Source organism: Gambusia affinis, linkage group LG06 (assembly GCF_019740435.1).
Source record: "Gambusia affinis linkage group LG06, SWU_Gaff_1.0, whole genome shotgun sequence".
NCBI lineage: Eukaryota > Metazoa > Chordata > Actinopteri > Cyprinodontiformes > Poeciliidae > Gambusia > Gambusia affinis.
Genome location: NC_057873.1, coordinates 670,567 through 692,313, shown reverse-complemented (window position 1 = coordinate 692,313; position 21,747 = coordinate 670,567). Strand labels below are relative to the sequence as shown.

General features: G+C 44.9%; 2 protein-coding genes across 4 annotated transcripts; both read right to left on the bottom strand.

Annotated features, from left to right (window-relative positions):
* Nucleotides 1-66: 66 nt before the first annotated feature.
* Nucleotides 67-9,912, bottom strand: LOC122832728. Of its 2 annotated transcripts, none has more exons than XM_044119772.1 (7): nucleotides 9,417-9,912; nucleotides 7,614-7,817; nucleotides 6,591-6,685; nucleotides 6,352-6,508; nucleotides 5,966-6,145; nucleotides 5,619-5,666; nucleotides 67-2,330 (listed from the first exon to the last, which is right to left on the bottom strand). In XM_044119772.1, exons 2-7 carry the CDS (start codon nucleotides 7,798-7,800, stop codon nucleotides 1,828-1,830), a joined length of 1,170 nt encoding a protein of 389 aa, XP_043975707.1. In that variant the 5' UTR covers nucleotides 7,801-7,817; nucleotides 9,417-9,912; the 3' UTR covers nucleotides 67-1,827. The 2 variants fall into 2 exon arrangements, with proteins under 2 accessions (XP_043975707.1, XP_043975705.1); XM_044119770.1 differs by having other exon boundaries at nucleotides 269-2,330; nucleotides 5,966-6,169; nucleotides 9,417-9,778.
* A 146-nt stretch (nucleotides 9,913-10,058) lies between these two features.
* LOC122832733 (synaptosomal-associated protein 25-like) lies at nucleotides 10,059-21,397 on the bottom strand. 2 transcript variants are annotated; one of them, XM_044119777.1, is made up of 8 exons: nucleotides 21,312-21,397; nucleotides 20,227-20,357; nucleotides 19,680-19,721; nucleotides 18,597-18,645; nucleotides 14,076-14,187; nucleotides 12,544-12,690; nucleotides 12,243-12,387; nucleotides 10,059-11,244 (listed from the first exon to the last, which is right to left on the bottom strand). In XM_044119777.1, the coding sequence occupies exons 2-8, from the start codon at nucleotides 20,305-20,307 to the stop codon at nucleotides 11,179-11,181; spliced, it is 642 nt and encodes a 213-aa protein (XP_043975712.1). In that variant the 5' UTR covers nucleotides 20,308-20,357; nucleotides 21,312-21,397; the 3' UTR covers nucleotides 10,059-11,178. The 2 variants fall into 2 exon arrangements, with proteins under 2 accessions (XP_043975712.1, XP_043975713.1); XM_044119778.1 differs by having other exon boundaries at nucleotides 11,110-11,244; nucleotides 20,227-20,360; nucleotides 21,312-21,396.
* Between the last annotated feature and the right edge of the window lie 350 nt (nucleotides 21,398-21,747).

The window sequence follows — 21,747 nt, the reverse complement described above, 5'->3', positions numbered from 1 at the left end:
TTACCGTGGCAACCACCTGCGTCCGCAAGACGAGTAAAGATTACATTAAAAACAAAACATTCAGTCCGTTACCATATCAAGTTTATTTCTGGATTATTAATCGTTGGTTCCCTGAACACAGTGATGGTTGATTGACCAGCTGTACTTGGTGCTAGAGAGGCTAACAGGAGGAACAGTTTAGTCCAAAACCTTTTCTGCTAAAATAAAATCTTCAGTGTGAGTCAGATACACGTTGCATATTGATCTGTTTAGCTAACATAAGACTGTAGCAGACAGGCTACAAGGTGTACAAGTTGTATCAGTGCTGCTATTATGCTGTACTTAGCTAACAGGAAGCTGTTTGTGAGACGGCCAATCACGTGATCATCAGCTGTAAAGGACCGCTGCAGCAAACAGGAAGGGGCGGGACGATTGCACGCCGGAAGTGAAGGGGGCGCTATTTCCTATATTATCCGTTTCTCCCGTTTTTGTTTTCTTTTGGACTCTGTGATATATTTTCACCTTTAGGAAGGATTTTCACTCTCAGCACCTATTTAAACTTCTCTCTTTTATTTATTCAGTTCAACACAGTTTGTAACAAATTCTGTAGCTTTCTGTTTACTTCTAAATCTTTTCCTTAGTCGCATCTTTTCGGGCCTGATCCTGCCTCTAGTGGCGTGGGGGTGGTAACAAAACTAATATAATTACATTACCAAATCAGAATACCACAAAGTCTTTATTATTTAATATTAATTATGGCATGAAAATCCTTCCTAAAAGTGAAGACATATCACTGAATTAAAAAGAAAATAAAAACAGGAGAGACGGAAAATATAGGAAATAGCGCCCCCTTCACTTCCGGCGTCCAATGGTCTCATTTCCCAATAAGGTCTGAGACAGACAGTGGTCCGTCCCGCCCCTTCCTGTCTGCTGCAGCGAGGTGGACTTGCATCAGCTGAGCAGCAGGTGTTCAGTGGAGCTCATGTCCCCTCTCTGCTGAAGAGCCCTGGGAGAAAGAGTGGCCATCTTGGAGGACAGATTCTGCAGAATCTCATCTTTCATTTATTATTCATGATAAATGTGTATTTTTTCACATTTCTACAGGAAGGTTTTAAAGGCCATCCTGATGTTTCCTTGTAGATCTATAGCAGCAGAAATGCATCAGACTGACCAGCAGGAGTTTATAAAGAAGCTCACCAGCTTTTATTTTGATAGTCCACTTCCAATTATTGGCAAGTGAATTTGCATATTAGCTCAGAGCTAAATAGTTTGGAATTAAATAGCTTAGAGCTAAATATTTAGTAAGCAAGCTAATTATGTAAATATTGGTTGTAAATATTTAGTTACAACCCGATACATTTATTAATAAATTTATAAATTGTTGTAAATTTAACTGCCATTTTTCTCTTACAACAGGCTAAAAGAACCAAAGTTTGCTGTTAATTTATAAACCGGAAACTCAAGGTTTCAAGGTTTTGTTGAAATTATGAATGTTTTATTTTCAATCATATTTTTAGTAAAAACCATTTCAGTAGGGGTAGGCGAGGACAGGTTCCTTTTTTAAATTAAATTTCCTTTTTTGGTAAATTATGGGTTAGTTTATTGTTATGTTTTTGTTTCCTGTTGACAACTTACCAAAATAAAGTCAGTTGATTAAAAAATACAAATAATTGGGAGTTTTTCTCCGTTTGTCCTGGTGCCAACATGAGGACAACAGAATGTCAATAAATAAAGAGCCGGAACCGGCCGCTGGGCAGTTTCCGGGTCAGAACCAACGGCAAAAACCGGGTCGGAACCTGGTCAGCGTGTCCTGCATTCTGGTTCTGGTCAGATGGATCAGTAGGAGGGTCAGAACCGTGAGGCTGGATGTTGCTGCTGGGACCCAGTAGGGGGATTCTGTTGGTTGTTCTGCTGTGGCTTCTGGTCCGGTCCGGGAGGTCCACTGCTGGTTTTGTCCCTCAGCATTCGCAGTGCGGTCTCCGAGAAGTCCCTGAGGACGTCCACGGCGTCCCGCTGCAGCTGCAGCGACTCCTGGACGAACTCCTGCTGGTTCTCCACCAGCAGCTGGACGGACCGGGTCAGAACCTCCAGGGAACGCGACACCGAGCCCAGCAGCAGGCGGCCCGCGCGCTGCTGCTGGAGGCTCTGGGAGGACAGGAGGGACGGGGACGGACGGGACGGGAGCGACGGGGCGGGTGGCGGGCCGCCGGCCGCTGCCGATGAAGAGGAGGAGGAGGAAGGAGCGGCGCCCCCTGGAGGGAGGCTGCAGGACTTCTGGTTCTGGTTCTGGTGAGTCCTAGAGTACGTGAAGACGGGTCTGATCCTCTGCCTGACGTCCTGGGAGGACGGACCTGGAGGAGAGAAGGGGGCACTGAGCATCAGAACCGGCAGCCGGGCCTGAGGTCCAGAACCTTCAGAACACAATTGCTGGGGAATGTTCACAGAACCAACACAAAATTGAGCCAATGTCGCACCGATTTTCTCAACCTTGGGGAATGGGTGGATATTTAGGTGAATCTCTTCCTCTGATCCAGTCAGTAAAGGTCTATAAATCATCTCTGTCCTGCTGCTCTGCAGTGGGAGGTTTGACTGACCGACCCACCGGGTCGGGTCTCCAAGCTTGTAGTTACCAATAGTGACCCCACCGTTACCAACTCACAGACTTTCTTTCTACATTTAGCAACATTTCAGTGAAAAACATGGCACTGGCTGAAATCTAAATGGACAGATCAAACTTTTTCTAGCTTGATAATCTGTGAGAATCTGCAGTCGGCTCACTGACCCATGTTAGACGACGACTCATGGAAACTTTATCCCACTAACTTGAAGATCTAACTGTGACTTTAACTTGACCAAAACCTCACATGTTAGAAACAGGAAGTATTTTTAGTGCTTATCCTGACTCCATAAGACATTAGGATATTTGTTTTTAAAGAATATCAGTAAATGCAATGATATTCCAATTTCACAAGCTGCTGTTTTATTCTCAGAATATTAGCTTGCTGCTAATCGCCACCACTAGAACAACTCCATGACCAGGTTCAAGGTGTCATATTTCACAGGTCAGTGAACAGACCGACACACCGACTCTGTCAGATCATGGTCACAATGAGAGCAGCTGTTTAAACCAACCAGAGTTCAGATGATGGTTAGAATCCCAAATAAACATCCATCCTGAATCATGGAACTGCTGAGGACTCAATCTGCTGCCCTTTGTGTGGGAAACCTTTGCTGGTTTTATGGTGACGGATCCTCATGCATATAGTGGAGCTGCTTGTTGCCATGGCAACCAGTCTGCGCGTAGCTATCCGACACGGAAAGTGAGGGAGGAGGAGATCCGGGTGGTTTGAGTTGTTCTTTGATGGTTTTTCTGAGTTATTCTCCCTTTGCTGTGGCGCACTGCTCTAAATTAAGGTTTCATTTCGTTACCGGAACCGTTCTACCGGCTACGGAGGGCAGGAGGAAGAATCGTCTTTTTACCTTTGTGAAATTTCTGGAGGTAAACAACAACATGAAACGTGTCTAAATGGTGTCGGATAATAATGAATGACAAACTAGTACGTAAAAGCTTTACCACTTTTCCTACATTTGAATGTTAACTTCTGAGTTTGTTCACACTGCAGTGTGTTAGCGATGCTTTGGTGTTATTTAACTGACTTTAGCTGCTGCGGCTCTGACCGCTGCCTGTCTGCAGCTCCCCACGCCTGAAAACTTAGATTTTCCCACAGCGAAGAGCAAAATGACTGGTTCGTCTCAACACGTTAGGCGGTTCCAACATTACGCATGAGCACAGCAGCTTGGAGTCCATCTGGGACGGCCCAGGTCCTGCCAGTACCGGAGTTATAATTTTTATACAGATTCTAGTAAAACAAACTTAAAACAACAAGTCAGCATCAATGGAAAACTAAAAATATTTTGAAGGGAAAATTTACTACCTTTAGTTACTTCTTACTACCTTTAACTGCCTTAATTTGACCTCATTAATTTATTACCTTTTACTACATTTCTCTGTTCCACCTCCATGTAGCAAAGCCTGCTAACCGTCCGGCTCTCATCCAGTTGGCTGCTGCCTTCACTTTGGTGGCTTTCAAAGTTTCTGCCGTTTTGCTTTAGTATGGTACAGGTGAGGCATTATGGGTAAAAGGCGCATTGAAAGAATCAATTTAAAGCGTCAATGATTTGAATCGGGCTAGGTCTGTCACGATAGAAAATGTTACTGAACGATTAATTGTCTCAATAATTATTGCGATAAACGATAATATTGTTTGAAGACCTTTTTACTCTGATTTAATGGAAATGACATAATAATTCATGTGATTTCCTGCCAAGGATAGATACACTTTATTTTCAAAAGAACATTTAACACTGGAACTGATCAAATAAACAAAACAACCAAAAACTAAAATAAAATGGATTCTCAGTCTCCATTAACAAAAATGAATAAAAACACCAAAGTGTAAATAAATACTGGATTCAACCAAAAGAGTTCAGATTATGAAGTCTGTAAACCATATTGTCCTTCAGTAATCATTAGATTTAAATAGAGAAGATGGAACATCGACTACCTGATGCAATAGTTCACACTACACGTTAGTTCACTCCTACATTTTCCCCTTAAGACAATCTGAGAACGTTGATGTTCTCAGATTGTCTCTTGTGGTTTCATAACCGATCATCCTGTAGTGTGTGGTGTGTTACGGTAGATCGTTGTGGCGCTCGATCTAAATCAGGGGTTGTCCCCACTGGGAGCTTAACGCAGCCTGTTGAATGTGACAGGTAGCCAATCAGAAAGCCGGATTCTCCTCCTGCTTTCTGAGGGGAAATTACAGAGGGGAATCCCAAACAGCTGACACGGAGCAACCCGAAGTCCAGCGGACATTGGAGATGATATGTGGAAACAACATTAATGTTTATAAAACATTTGGTGTAAAGAATATAGAAATGATGAGGGGAGGAGTTGGAGCCAAATTGGTACCAGTTGATGAACCGGTAACTTTTCAGCTGTTCTTCGTTAACGTGACATAAAAAGGTTCTAATGATTTTCATTCAGTCAGGACGTTACGCTGACACTAGAGACACATGCACTGCAGGGAGATTGTAGTAAAGCATTGATTAATGCCTGGTTTTAAAATGACTTCACTGGACTTGGAGTCATTATTTTGTGCCCATTGTTGGACACCACACGGCCCGATGGAACCCGATGGAACCCGATGGAACCCGATGGAACCCGATGGAACCGTTCTACCTAGGATTTCTGTCGGCTAATGTGTGATCTCTCAGGTTTTGAAAATGGGCCGACAATCGGCCGACAGCTCTAAGATGGTGTAGTGTGAACTGGACATTACACTGAGGAAATGAGGAAGGGAGGGTCAGTGGAGAGCAGCGGAGTTGAACCTTTTTTCATTCAGTGTCATCAACAGAAAGAGAAAAAGGCTGGAAGAGACGATAAATAAAATGAGGTTGATAGTTTTAATTTATCGTACGATTAATTGATTTATTATTTATCGCGACAGGCCTATGTTGGGCCATTCAGAGAAAAATCAATTCAAATCGATTACTGGATGTTTGAAACCCGGCTCTGGTCCAGACCCAACAGAACCAGCAGCAGACTGAATCCTTCATCATCATCATCATCTTACCTTCATCATCGGCCTGCTCGAACTCGGAGGAGGAGTGGATCAGCTCGTCTGCAAAACATCAACAACATCAGGTCAGCGGAGGATGTAACTCCACCCAGGAGCTGCACAGGTCAAAGGTCAGGGAGCCAGCTAGCAGCTCTGCAGACCCCACACATACTGGACTTGCGTTGCTTACACCTTTACCTTCAGGGCTGTTGTCAGTGTGTGTGGCCCCGCCCCCAGGTGCATCAGTTATGGTATTATTAGAGAAGTGTTTATGGTACAATAAATTGATTGGAACATTAAAGGCATAAATGTTGCAGAAATTAATCTCTGCCTACTTTTACCACCATTTTTAATCTGCTCACCGGGTTCGTTCTCCGGCGAGGACAGAGGCGACATGTCGAAGGACAGGCCGTCGCCATGGGAACCAGAGTTCTCGTTCAGGTTCAGGTAGGAATACGGCGCCGGCGGCTGCATCAGCGGACCCGTCTGGAGAGGCTTGGGAAAATCCTCGGCAGGACTCCAGTCCTGGTCGCTGCAGCCATCTGGGGACCCGAACACGACAGCAGCTGGTAAAAGACCGGGCCGCCAGGCACGGACATGTTGGTTCTACGGCAGCCCAGAGCGGACAAACCACAAACGGGACAGCAGGTCGCCAAAAATGATCTGACAAATCTAAGCTGAGACCAGATCTAGTCAGGCTGAAGGTCCGGAGGACAGAGGGGAAGCAGAAGGAGACATGGCTGCTGACCTCTAGATGGACTCATCTTCAGGATGCGGTGCACCATCCGCTCCACCGGGCCCAGACGCTTCTTCCTCAGGTTGGAGCCGTTGGGGCCCCGCAGGGCCAGCAGCCGCCGCTTCCCGTCGCACTTCAGGTCCGCCCACTTCTTCATTATCTGCCGCGTCTGAGAGGAACGAAGAGGGAGCGATAAGACGAAGGTGGGCTGTGATTGGCCCAGAGGGACGGAGGAGGACAGAGGGACGGACCTCTCGGTGGTTCTCGCCCAGCCTGTTGATCCGATCCGTGATCTCCGTCCACTTCTGCTTCTTGGCGTCCACCGACACGCCGCGGTTAAACTTCTCTGGAAGAAAAACACTCAGGATTAGGAGGATGATGATCATGAACTGCACAAATAAAGCCTTGATCCAATGGCTTAGAATGGCCTAGTCAAAGAGCTGAATCTCTCGCTCCAGTCTGACTGTTTCAGTCTCAGCCAGGCCCAGAAATATTCAAAGCCTAACCCAGATTCTGGCGGTGTTTTGATATGGCGCCATGTTTCCTGTGGGGTCGGTGGGCGGAGCTCCAGATCAGCCTAAACTTTCCCCCAGTTTACGTGAAAATCAGCAATAATGATCAAAACATTGTGTTGAAGTGATGCTCACTCCCACCTACAGGTGGCGGTATTTCTCTCCTGATGTCCTGATCGATCAAATCTGTTCTCCACGAGGAAATCCGGAAAATAGCAGAAATATTTCTAAAGCAGCTCCACAAATTGCAGAAATGATTGTTAAATACCAGAGGAAGTGACTAAAAATACTTAGAAATACTTTTATGAACTATAGAAAGATCCATTTATTATTTCTGACTAGCTTTGGATGAAAGTCATTTAAACTCAGGGTGTGAATAATTTGGGGCAGAAGCTCAGACTCAGAGGCAGATCTTTATTTGTAAAAAATGTTTCATTTTCCTTCTGCTTCATGTTTATTTATGTCATAAAATCCTACTACGGTTTGAGATGAGAAGCGTCATGTTTAGTCCATCAGGCCTTCTGCGCGGTACGGTGGCCCTGCTGGTCCACATCCAGCAGCTCCGTTCTTCCACTGGCTTCATCCCTTTTTCAGGGATTCAACCAAAAATTGTGTTTTTGTTATGAATCATTTTTTTACTAAATGGAAATCTGAATGACTCAGGAAGCCAAGATACACAGGAGGAGACCGAAACGTTGCTAACAGCATCACTGCACAGGTTCTGATGAGGTTGCCATGGAGACGGCGAGACAGACGACTCACTGAGCAGGATGTGTCTGTTCTTCTTCACCTCATCCAGCAGCAGCTTCACCTCCGTGTAGGAGAACCGGGGTTTGGACCGGAACGCTTCCTTCACTCCTCCATGGGCGCCGTCTTCCTCATCTTCGCCCCACACCACATCGCCGCCGCTGCCGGGCGGCGCCATCTTCTGATCCTCTGGGAAATCCATCAGAACCGGGCCCAGACCTGCAGGGAGGACAGGGGGAACATCACTGAGCTGCTCCCAACAGACTCATGAAGTTTCCATGTGACCCAGTTAAGTTTTCTATTAACCAGGCTGCACAGTGGAACAGTGGGTAGCACTGTTGCCTTGCAGTAAGAAGGTCCTGGGTTCGATTCCCGGCCCGGGGTCTTTCTGCATGGAGTTTGCATGTTCTCCCTGTGCATGGTGGGTTCTCTCCGGGTTCTCCAGGTTCCTCCCACAGTCCAAAAACATGACTGTCAGGTTAATTGGTCTCTGTGTGTGTGTGTGAATGGTTGTGTGTCCTGTGTGTCTCTGTGTTGCCCTGCGACAGACTGGCGACCTGTCCAGGGTGACCCCGCCTCTCACACCAGCATCTCCTGACCCACCAGGGACCAGGGTGGAAGAAAATGGACGGATGTTCATGAACTAGAAGCAGAAAACAGAAATAACCACTGGAAAACATCAGCCTGTGTGCAACTAACCCATATAGTGTTTTTACTTAGTGATAAAGTTGCTGAAATAAATAATTTTTTATTAATGTTCTCATTTATTAAATGGGTTTCTGTAGAATTTCTTATGCTGCATATTTGACCTCATTGTAAGGTCTCTGTTTTGTTTTAATGCTAATCTGCATAAAGACAACAAGCAAACATTAAGCAGAATTCCCCTTAAAATCTATGAGTCTGAACAATGATAAACTGTTTAAATCACAAAACTCATTCTTATAATTTTTAAAAAGTTACGATGCAGCAGAAAACCTGCTGCTTGAGTTTCCTGAGGTGCTGCAGTTCATTATGATCCAAAAGAAAACATACGAAGATATTTTCATTTTCTTGCTTTTATGTTTGGAAGCAGAATGAGTAGGTATAATGTTGATATGGAAGTAGCTGAAAACTCCACCAGGGGGCAGCATAACGGGGGCAACTGGTCCTATAACAGCTTAACGGCTTTCCATATATATATATATATATATATATATATATATATATATATATATATATATATATATATATATGCACACACATACATACACGGAGGACAAAACAGACTCCAAAGGGTTGACCGGTCCGCTGTACTAAAAAGGTTGGGGACCACTGCTGTATAGTCTGTGTCTTTAAGAATTACTTAGCTTGTAACTTGTCTGGATGAACAAAGTTTGATTTTCTGCAGAATTGAACTGAACGTTTTAGCTGAATTAAGCACTAGTAGAAGTATTTTTAGGGGATTCAGATTTATCCAAACTTCAGAAAAAGGTAAACATTTTGTTATATTTCTTCACTCTTTTTTATGTTTATTTGTAAATCATTCAATAAATAAATATTACTTGTTTTGAAAAAAATTAATAGAAAGCAAAATATCTTGTTAAAAGATTGATTTTGGCCCACATGTTACAGACATTGTGAATGTAAATGTAATAAATAACGTTAGTTATAAATAACTAAAATAACTTCAGCTTGTTGTTATTGTCTTAATTTTCGAATAATTAGAATAATGAAAGGTATTTAAATCTACTCAAGTTATATTAAAATATGAGTTATAGCTGAAAGTGTTGCCACTGTGCCGGACGGTCGTGTTAAATGCGGAAGAAACAGTTTGCGTACTTGTTAACGTGTTAATTTATCTGATTTAAATCGAACGTTGCGCCGGTCACGTGTCCGCTGTGAGCCAATCAGCAGCGGTTCTGCAGGTCTTTGTTCAGCCTCTCCTCCCTGATGGTTGAGTCGGGCTGCTGCCGTCAGACTCTCCTCTAATCTGCGCCGGTTTAAAGCGTTTTTTGGGCGGAGAACAAATCGTGACGGTCTCGGTGTGGACCCGGTCTTCTTCTGGAATGTTCCGGCCAGTCTGGGCTCTGTTTTTCGGCGTCGTTCGGAGGGTTAATCGCGGCTCTCGGTGGAAGACAAAACGCTGCTGATTTTTCCTTCTGCTTTCGCATTTTCACCATTCCTGTCGCGGAAGCTGAACTTCAGCTGTTTGTTTCGGGTAAATAACGACGCCATGCAGCGCTGATGTGAAGCAGAATGAGTCGAAAAATAATTACCAGTAAAATAAAAATGGCGCTGTTCTCCTCCTCCTCCTTCTTTCTCTGCGGTTCTCCCGAAACTTCGTTGCGCAGACTCCGCACTCGTTTTTTCCCTCTCCTTAAACGCGCAACATTTTTCTCCAGTTGCGCGCCCCCTGCTGGTCTGGAAACTGTTTACACCAACCACTTCATTTCCACACAAAACAGTCAGAAAACTGAACTATTTCAGTGGAGAACTTGTTTTATTTTAGTTACAGAACATCACAATTAGCTTTCTTTGTCTGAAGTGAGTCTGAGATAAAGTTGTCTTTAAATGACGTCATGCTTGGGTGACAGTACAATTAATTGTCAATATGAGGGAAACGAATCAAAGTAACAAAGATGAATAAACATTACCCTGCTACTGTAAGCATAAATATAAAAAATAAAGGTAGCGTTATAGAGGTTTACGAAGTTGAAATCAAACTTATATTCATGTCGAATTCAATACATTTTGTGGGTTTAATGAAAGACATTAGGATTTTTGTTTACGACCTAAAGATTTTCTAATTCTGAGCAAATAAAGCATCCTTTCATTTTAACCTTACAATCCTAAATTCATTATAAAAACAAATAAAAACATGAAACAAAGAGGTTGCCCATTGTTTCTGATACAACCAAACAATTAAACATTTAATATTTCAAGTAATAATAATATTCTACTTTTTGGTATTTTCTTTTGGTGACACGTTTAGTTTCTCCTACCATGACTCATTAATGTGGAGCGCTTTGTTGTTTCACTTCCATTTCAGAAGATGCAGGGGGAGGAAAGAAGATGGAGTGACCGGCAAGGAGCAGTTCCATATTCGGCCGCTTGGGGGCTCCAATGATCTTTCTCTGAGAACAAATGCGTGTTTCCCTCCTGGGTGCAATGCCCGGCAACCCCGGAAGAGGGCGCCATGGCACACGTGTTTCCAGCCAGTCAGGAACATGAGAGGCAGTAGAAAGAGCTGAGGAGGGGGAGGGTTGACGGGTACTGGCCAAACTGGTGAATGGACTGGTTTCTGGGAATATCAGCAGCTGTTCCTGCTTCTATGATGTTCTAAACAGAAAAAAAATATTCATTTCCCAAAATAAGGAACCCTCATGAAGCCTGATCAGCTTGTGTCGGTTGCTGTTAGCGGTGCTGCTGTGGGGACCTGAGGATGCTTCATAGGGGGAAAAGTGAAGTGATTAAAAGAAAACCTGCAGTCAGATTAAAGCACTTCTGGTCACTAAAGAATTGAAAATAAATAAAGAGAACAACGTCAGAGGTTCCTCTTTTGCTGTCTGCTCAGGACTCTAATCAGGTCGGCTGGTCTGTTCTATCGCCTCATGAGGTTGTTAGCTTTCTGGTTGGCGGCGTTGATGCGGGAGACATTCACGTTGGCCTGCAGACAAAGACAGGAAGCAGGTGCCTCATTACAGGAAGGCATCACCAACAACAGTCTGGAATATTCTACAACACTGGTAATTTTATTAAATCTATAGCCTGGTTTTTATGAATCAGTGGGAATTTGATGCTCCTGCTTCTGCATTGACTGTTTTGTGGTACACGAGTAAAGGGGGCTGAATAGTGTATCGTTTTTCTTTGACTTCATCCTTATGCAGTGTGTCTGTTCAACACAGTGAAGTTAGTGGCTGTAAAAGGACGAAATGAGAACATATTCAAGCTGTGCAAATGCTTGTGTGTGGAGTCTTTCCACTGAATCCTACCTGAAAGGTATTAAGTCTGGTTCACACTAGTCTAGACTGTAGACCGATTTTGGTCCGATTTTCCCTTCCACCAATCTTAAGAACGAACCGATTATTGTGATTGGCCTTAAAAATAATCGTCAGAGATCTTCCTGTCATGTGTTCAAAGTGATCCGGTCTGATCAGAAGAACGTTGAGACGCTCAGATCTGAACTCAGGGATATTAAAGATGTTGGATTGTCTTGACCCGACATCGCAGCATGTGGTGCTCCCCAGCGATAATGCAGCCTGTTGAATCAGAAACGAGGTGATGGAAACACAGAGGGGAAACTAAAATGGCCGTGACGCACCAGGAAGTCCAGTGAGACGTCTTTGTATCGTTTTTTAGTCCGCAAACAGTGGCTACTGCTTCTTCCCTGTCGGACATGTTTGTTTACTCTGAAATCATATTTGATCTCAAGTGGCTTATAGAGATTTCCCGTCTGACTTGTGAATGTTGGTGAGTGAAATCGGTCTGTGTGCGGTGTGTAGGACCAAATTATTTCTATCATCATGTGTGGAGTCTCTCAGGTTTTTAACCGTGTGAACCAGGGATCAGTAGGAGTTAACTGGAGTGGTGATTCCTTGTTTGTTAGTGTTTTTAAAAACTATTTTCCAACTCAATCCTAACACTGATGAGTCGTAGCTTTCATACCGCCTCCGTAATGCGGTGAATCTGATCTTTCTGTGACTCCAGCTCATTGCCGATGTCCAGAGCCATACTTTTCAGATTTCCCATGATGCTCCCCACGTGAGCCAGGTTCTCCTCCATCTCATCCTCTCGGGCGTCGTCCATCACCCTGAAACAAAGGAGGCGGTGTGTGTGTGTGTGTGATGATGTTGCATGTTTGAGCAGCTGCCGCGGGGAGTTAATGACGGCTTGGATTACCTCCAGGCTGTCGGAATAAAGCAAACAGCCACCAGGCTGCTGCTGCCTCGCTAGCTGCTCTGTGTACCTGCGGATGTGTCCTCCACTCATCATCATCTGCTCTCGCTGGTCGACGACCCGAGACGTTGGAGGCTGATTGGCTATAACCCCATCCTGATTGGAGGCTCCGCCCCAAACTGCCTTGTACGCCCTGCTCTCCTCAAAGGCTTTCAGTCTGAGAAGAGAAAGTGACCTTGTCAATGACCTCTGATTGGGTACAGCTGTTGATGTCAGGTATGGTATTGAGCATACTCAGTTCCTTCATACCTTCCCTCCTGTGTCACACCTGATCTGATCCATTGTTCTCCAAACCTGCCAGAGTTTTTCTCTGGACCCTGTTTCAGACCTGATTTGTTCCTAACCATGAAATTAAACCTAATGTGTTTAAAACAAGGATTAAAGTAGGCAAAGTGGATAAAAGACGTTGGCCAGATAAATCAAAACTAAAAGTCATTTTTTCAGAATTGGGTGATAACTCAAAGGAGCATCAGCTGCAGTGAAGACTTTTCCTCCAGAGGAGGGACCGCTGGAGGAACAATTGAACGAGAAGAAGTCTGCTTCAAATCAAAATCAAGAAACGGTCAACAACAAGTACCACACCCTGTATTTCTTCAGTTCTTACAAATTGGATGCAAAACGCCTGAAGTCGATGCTTGAGAAGAAAGTTTTCAGCTAGCAGCTGGTTGAGAATCCCCCTTTTTGGAGCCGAAATCCAATTTTCTGCGTTAGGTTACATCGTTCCCACTAGCCCAGTTCAGACCACTTTAATCCAAATCCAGTCCATCTGTCTAGTAATCGACCTCTGACCTCTGGTTCTCCAAATCTCAGTCTGGGTTCGGTTGAAGTGAACTCTGGTCCTGTTTGAGTGTGAACGCCAAGCAGACCGGAGCCCACTCCAAAAGCAGGAAGTGGACTACAGCGCAAGGCATTCTGGGTAAATCCAACCAAAGCTAACATGCTAGCCTAGTGCTAGCAGCAGAAATGTCTCCTGGTCTTCAGCCAAAGACTAAAGAGAAATCCTCCAACACTAAAATCTGACGCCTCCATCTTGTTTCCATCTGGTGAAGAAGGAAGTTGCTCTCAGTGTCTTCAGAGGTTTTTGTGTGGTTTCCTTCAGTGGTTGTTGGTGCAGCGCCCCCACAGGCCAGGAGGGGAACAGGTTGGTTTGACTCAGAACCACAGCAGCTGCAGGTGGAGCAGATGATGGAGTTCTGATAGAACTGGGTCTATCGGACCATCAGGAGGATAAACAACTTAATACAGTGTTGTTTTTGGTATTTTTATTGAAACAACTTGTGTTTTTGTGACATGTTGCTTGAACCAAATGAATCAATGAAATTTCTAGAAAAAGTTTAAATGACTTTCAGAAATCCTGGGGAACAACTTTTATCGACCACTGAAACAGATTAGAAGCAAATCTGCCTGCTTAGAAGGAAAATACAAAGAAATGAGGACGGGGTCTCTAGAAGCGAAGCGAACTATAGAAGCGCTACATGAACCTGCTGGCTGGTTAGCTACTGGTTTACTGAATGGGGGAGTGGAAGCGTCACCTCCACCTACTTCTCACAGCTGCAGAGACCACAGCACTTCCCCAGGTCAGTCAGGTTTTTCTCCGCCTCCTTCATGTCAGAGTTGATCTGATCCAAGCCTTCCTCTATCCGCTCCAGTTGCTCTGAGGAGAAGGAGGACGCAGAAAACACAAAAACAAAGGAGCCAAGCAAGGTCAAAAGAAGCTGCAACTATTAACTGAAAAAACAGCAACTTAAACTCTTAACGCTGCAGAACTCATAACTAAGGCCCAGTCAGGACCAGCAGGTGGCGCTAGTAGTGGTAGTTCCAGTCTGGTGCCCAGTTCCATCAAGTTTTCTCCTGATCAACCTTCAGAGACTCGGTGGTTCCAACCAGACTGCATTCAGCTGGTGTTCAGTAAACCTGAACGAGAAAATCCTGATTTTAACTTGAGATCAGGCGGTTTCTGATGCAGCTGGGACCAGGAGGAGGCAACCGGCCGGTCGAGCGGCAGAGACGGCCATACTTCCTGAGCGGCCATATGCAGAGGCCGCAGCACTGAGCCATGTCTGTCAGGTTCTTCTCCGCCTCCCTCATATTCCTGTTGATGGAGTCCATGCCCTCCTCGATCCGCTCCAGCTGCTCTGTGAGGAACAGGAAGTTCAACTAGCAAACACGGACCGGTCCAGTTCAGACCCACATGGACCTGGTCAGACCTGGTCAGTCTGAGTCTGAGAGGGGAGCCATGGAGATAGACTCCTGGTCTGAATCCATCCATCCATCCAATCATCCATCTGATCATCCATCCATCCATCCATCCATCCATCCATCCATCCATCCAGTCAGCCAGCCAGCCAGCCATCCATCCATCCATCCATCCATCCATCTCCGAGCAGCAGCGCAGTGAGAGGTGGAGACACGGCTCCGCCCTTGCTGCTCAGCTCTCACTCTCTTTGACTCTGCTCACAGCAGAACTTTGTTTTGATTAGCATGGCAGTTTTGTGGCCAGCCATGTGTGAAGATATGGAATCATAGCAAATCATCAAAACAGAGAGGGTGAGAGACGGGACGCACAGGTGAGTCCATGCCTCAGTCAACAAACAGGTGAGGAGCAGAGTGCATCACAAAAACACAGAAATATAACTGATATCTGCAGAGAAGCAGCATCTGGCTGAAGATTAAAAATATTATACAAAATAAAAAAATATCATTATGAGTCCAGATTTGCTTGCAGTGTTTGGTTCAACTGTTTTTGCTAAAAATGAAATGTTTGATTAAAATATTATACAAAAGTGTCTGCTTTCATAACAGAACAAATACATACAATTAGGGAAGAATAAGGCTTCTCATTCAGGAAGCACTGAATGCCAAAGGATTATCATGCAAAACATACCTAATTCCCAAGTTATGTAAATATATGAGGCTGCAGATGATAAGAAATCTGAGAAAAAAAAGATTTTGGGAGCTGAAAGTAGCAGCTCTCTGAAAAGAGGCCAACTTCCTGTCGCAAAAACAGAAATGGCATCACAGATGCTGCAAACAGGCAAAGTCACCAAGAGGGACAAACATCTATTTTAGTCACACTGTTAAAGAAACAGATCAAACTAACAAAACTCCACTTATGACAAGAAAGCATAAACATGTTTAACCTTTACATTAGTGCAGAAGTACTGTGATGAAGGTGAAGTATTGTGATGTGTTATGGGTGGCGGCTGAGGGAGGGGGCCCTGGCGGTCCGGTCCTCGGTTGCAGAAGCTCTTGGGACGTGGAATGTCACCTCTCTGGTGGGGAAGGAGCCGGAGCTAGTGTGTGTGAGGCTGAGAGGTTCCGGCTAGAAATAGTCGGTCTCATCTCGATGCATGGCTCTGGTTCTGGAACCAGTCTCCTTGAGAGGGGCTGGACATACTTCCACTCTGGAGTTGCCCAAGGTGAGAGGCGTCGGGCAGGAGTGGGCATACTTGTTGCTCCCCATCTCGTTGCCTGTACGTTGGGGTTTACCCCGGTGAACGAGAGGGTAGCCTCCCTCCGCCTACGGGTGGGGGGACGGGTCCTGACTGTCGTTTGTGCTTACGGGCCGAACGACAGTTCAGGTTACCCACCCTTTTTGGAGTCCCTAGAGGGGGTACTGGAGAGTGCTCCACCTGGGGACTCCCTTGTTCTGCTGGGGGACTTCAACGCTCACGTGGGCAATGACAGTGAGGCCTGGAGGGGCGTGTTTGGGAGGAACGGCCCCCCGATCTGAACTCGAGTGGTGTTCTGTTGTTGGACTTCTGTGCTCGTCATGGATTGTCCATAACGAAAACCATGTTCAAGCATAAGGGTGTCCATATGTGCACTTGGCACCAGGACACCCTAGGCTGCAGTTCGATGATCGACTTTGTCATCGTTTCATCGGATCTGTAGCCGTATGTCTTGGACACTCGGGTGGGGGAGGATGCCGGTCAGACCTGGCAGCCCAAACGTGGTGTGAGGGTCTGCTGGGAATGTCTGGCGGAATCCCCTGTGAGACGGAGCTTTAACTCCCATCTCCGGCAGAACTTCAAACACGTCCCGGGGTAGTTGGGGGACATGGAGTCTGAGCGGACCGTGTTCCCTGCCTCCATTGTCGAGGCGGAACCCGTTGGTGAACACCTTCGGTGAGGGAAGCCGTCAGGCTGAAGAAGGAGTCCTATCGGGCCTTTTTGGCCTGTGGGACTCCGGAAACAGCTGATGGGTACCGGAGGGCGAAGTGGCATGCGGCTCGGGTGGTTGCTGAGGCAAAAACTCGGGCGTGGGAGGAGTTTGGAGAGGCCATGGAGAAAGACTTCCATACGGCTTCGAGGCGATTCTGGTCCACATCCGGCGTCTCAGGAGGGGGAAGCAGTGCAGCACCAACACTGTCTACTGTGGGGATGGTGTGCTGCTGACCTCAACTCGGGATGTTGTGGGCTGGTGGGCAGAATACTTTGAAGACCTCCTCAATCCCACCAACATGCCTTCTATTGTGGAAGCTGAGCCTGGGGACTCTGGGTTGGGCTCTCCAATCTCTGGTGTCGAGGTCGCCGAGGTGGTTAAAAAGCTCCTCGGTGGCAGGGCCCCGGGGGGGGATGAGATCCGCCCGGAGTTCCTTAAGGCTCTGGATGTTGTAGGGTTGTGTTGGTTAATGCGACTCTTCAATATCGCATGGACATCGGGGGCAGTTCCCCTGGATTGGCAGACCGGGGTGGTGGTCCCCCTGTTCAAAAAGGGGGACCGGAGGGTGTGCTACAATTACAGGGGGGTCACACTCTGAAGCCTCCCTGGCAAGGTCTATTCGGGGGTTCTGGAGAGGAGGGTCCGTCGGATTGTTGAACCTCGGATTCAGGAAGAGCAGTGTGGTTCTGGTTCTGGTTCTGGAACACTGGACCAGCTCTACACCCTCAGCAGGTCCTGGAGGGTTCTGGGAGTTCACCCAACCAGTCTACATGTGTTTTGTGGACTTGGAGAAGGCGTTCGACCGTGTCCCTGTGGGGGGTTCTCCAGGAGTATGGGGTACCGGGCTCCTTGATACGGGCTGTCAGGTCCCTGTAGGACCGGTGTCAGAGTCTGGTCCATATTGCCGGCAGTAAGTCGGGCTCGTTTCCGGTGAGAGTTGGACTCCGCCAGGGCTACCCTTTGTCACCGATTCTGTTCATTACTTTTATGGACAGAATCTCTGGACCAGCCAAGGTGTTGAGGGGATCCGTTTTGGTGGCCTTAGGATCAAATCTCTGCTTTTTACGGATGATGTGGTCCTTTTGGCTTCATCAGGTCGTGATCTGCAGCTCTCACTGGAGCGGTTCGTAGCCGAGTGTGAAGCAGCTGGGATGGCGATCAGTGCCTCCAAATCCGAGGCCATGGTCTTGAGCCGGAAAAGGGTAGAGTGCCTTCTCCGGGTCAGGGGGGGTGTCCTGCCCCAAGTGGAGGAGTTCAAGTATCTTGGGATCTTGTTCACGAATGGGGGAAGAAGGGAGCGGGAGATCGACAGGCGGATTGGTGCAGCGTCTGCCGTCAAGCGGGCGTTGTACCGGTCCGTCGTGGTGAAGAGAGAGCTGAGCCAAAAAGCGAAGCTCTCGATTTACCGGTCGATCTACGTTCCCACCCTCATCTATGGTCATGAGCTTTGGGTCATGACCGAAAGAACGAGATTGTGGATACAAGCGGCCAAATTGGGTTTTCTCCGTAGGATGTCTGGGCTCTCCCTTAGAGAGAGAAGCTCAGTCATCTGGGAGGGACTCAGAGTAGAGCTGCTGCTCCTTCACGTCGAGAGGGGCCAGTTGAGGTGCATCTGGTTAGGATGCCTCCTGGACGCCTCCCTGGTGAGGTGTTCCGGGCACGTCCCACCAGGAGGAGACCCCGGGGAAGACCCAGGACACGCTGGAGGGACTATGTCTCTCTGCTGGCCTGGAAACGCCTTGGGATTCCTCTGGAGGAGCTGGAAGAAGTGGCTGGGGAGGGAAGACTGGACCTCCCTTCTGAAGCTGCTGACCCCACGACCCGACCCCGGATAAGAGGAAGAAGATGGATGGATGGATGGATGGATGGATGGTATTGTGATGACGTTGAAGTTTTTACCTCCTTGTTCATCTAGCATCACCACAGTTCTGATCCCCAGGTCTTTGCTCTGCAGGGGGAGAACATAAAAATCTGTTAATTATCAAGTAAACCGTTATTATCTCCAGTAAAATCTGCTGTGAACTTCTGATCTAGAATATATTAATAAATAAATCTCAGATTCTTTCTCTCATTATTTTTGCTTTTAGCAAATAACCCTTCTGATTCTGACCAGAACCAAACTTCTGAACCAATCAGAAATTTGGTTCTCATTCAAGTTTAAACAGAAAAAAAATGAGACTCTTAATTAGATGTAAACCTCTGATTTCAGCCTTAAATGTTGCCGGTTATTACTAAAGATAAGATAAGATAAAATAAGATTTATTAGTCATTGTCATCATTAGATTACAACGTGCTTGACTCGAGTTACAGTTCAGATTATATAAACATACACAACACACAATATAAATATACATACATAAAAAGATGAAGAAACAAACAACACAAAACAAGAAATAAATAGACATCAGAAGATGGTTGCAGAGCCTGGAGGTGTCAGAGTGAACAGAGTTTATATTTTTAACAGAGTTTATATTTTTAACAGAGTTTATATTTTTAACAGAGTTTATATTTTTAACAGAGTTTATATTTTTAACAGAGTTTATATTTTTAACAGAGTTTACATTTTTAACAGAGTTTACATTTTTAACAGAGTTTATATTTTTAACAGAGTTTACATTTTTAACAGAGTTTAGTGTCAAGAGCAGAAGTTCTTATGTCTTTAAATTTAGTGCCATGATTGTCATCAGGTAGAAACTGTTTTTTGGTGATTTGTCCTGGTTTTTATTATAATATATATAATTAATAATATATATAATTTATTTATTATTTATATTAATAATAATAATATAAATAATCTATAATTTCATTGTTTTTAACCTATTGACTAAAATGTCGTTGCAGCTACATTTGATTCAGTTTGATCAGAATTCAGATAATCTGAAACCTTTGGGCTGCTTATTTAAAAAGACTGAAAATTAATATTACAGTGTGTGTGTGTGTGTGTGTGAGTGTGTGTGTGTGAGTGTGTGTGTGAGTGAGCACCTCTTCCACCAATTGAACCATCCGTCTGGTGCTTTCCAGGGACTGAAACATAAAGAAATGTTGCCTCAGTTAAAATGTAAGATTATTTTTGTTGTTTTCAGGTTTTCTGCAGACGGGTTGATCTGAATAGGCTGGGTTTTGGTTCTGATCCAGTGTTTAAACAGGTTCTGCTGAGTCGGCGGCTGTCCTCTGTCAACATGCTGTCTGTCCTGTGGGACCCCCCCACTGAGACGCTCAGGAGCTGGTAAATAACGAGCCACAGTGTGTGTGCGAGTTTAGCTCCACACCCCCTGACTTCACCTAGGGCTGTCTCTATGGCAACCAGGTGAGCCAGGTGTTGCTGTGATGCTTCCATGACAGCATCCCCTCTTCAGGTTATTTTTAGACTTTTGGAGAATAGATCCAGTTTTCCATAAACATGAACAAACCTAGACTGGATTATGGATTATTATGCTGAATAGATAATTTGAAAACTATTGACAGAAATAATCCAGACTAGCTTGATCTGGTTTCCTCAAATTGTTACAGCTACTAGTGATGTCATCACCTCATCTGTGACCTGGTTGGCTCTCCTCTGTAACTCCTCTTGTTCCGTCAGGATGGGCGGGTCAGCACAGCTGGACGCCATTTTACCACAGCTGGTTCTGGTTCAGGTTCTGGTCAGAGGAGAGGCTGAGTCTGCTGGACACAATGAGATCTCCTGATTACATCCAACCACCATCCAGTGGTGGGCACCCTTCTACTAATGCTCTTACAGCAGAGCTACTTTTTAGCTTGGCATTTAGCTTCTTTGATATCTTTGAAAATGTTTAGCTCACTTGGCTTCTACTAATTAATTTTTTCAGATAAATCTTTAAGCTCTCATTCTCTTGGATGTGTTTTAAACTTTCAGTGGAATAAAGATCAACATCTGTGTTGAAGTTTTTGTTATCAATTGTTCATGTATTCGGATGTTTATAGTCATGCTCTTATTTTGAAGAGGGGGAAGTCTGTTTATGGACTATGCAAAGTCTGATGTATAATTATAAATAAATAAATCTGGAAAATAATGTGTATCAGTATATTTAACATAAATCATAAAAACATATAAATGCTCTGTATCACTAAAGCCCGATTTTCTCATTAAGAATAAAACAGCCTTATAATGTGAAACAGTATTTCTCACATTATTATTTTTTATTAAAAAGTTTGTCAACTTTCCAGAATATTCTTGTATAACAATCTAAAGACAGAATCTGATCAGCCAGGTTCTTCATCTTCCTCTAAACTCAGCAGTTTACCTGCAGGAGGAGGAAGAGGAGGAATGATCTGATCTAATCATCTTCATGATGATGATGATGATGATGATGATGATGGTCCATTCAGTTAATTAAGGGTCATGACTCTGAAGCTTCGGTCTCATTCAGGACTGGACGGGTTAGTTTATCTGACTTACTGTCTCTCTGCTCGTCTTATAACCAGAAGTTTCTGATGGGATTAAAAATGTTAGAATTTTTTATCTGTTGAACTCAGGAAGAGATAAATGCTATCGATGAAACTGACTGACACATTCGGAGTTTAAATCCTTCCCTTTAGCTCCTCTTCTTCCCTGATTAGCCTTCATCCTCCAGTAAGTGACAGAAACTCTCCTACCTTTCATCAGATCTTCCAGTCTTCCTGTTTTCTGCTCGTTTCCTCCAGATATTCGCCTTGAAGCCGCCAGCTGCTGCTGATCACCTGTTGTTCCTCTTCAGCATCCCCACCCTTCTCTTCCTCCTCCCTCCTCACCAAGCAAACACGCCCCAGCAGCAGAAAGGATCCTCACACACTAAAAAACACCAATAGAAAAATATTTAAAATATAAGTATTTCCTTGGCTTAAATTTAAAAATATAATTTATATTTAGTTTAAATTCATAAAAGTGAAGAAGTCAAATAAACTGTTTGTGTTTTAAATTAGTTTTTAACCTGACTGGCTCACTACCGCCATCTGGTGATCACTTTGGAACTAAATTCACAGTGTGCGGATGCGCAGGAGCCACGGCTTGTGTGTAGTTGATCATGGACATAAATCATTTTTAATATGTAGC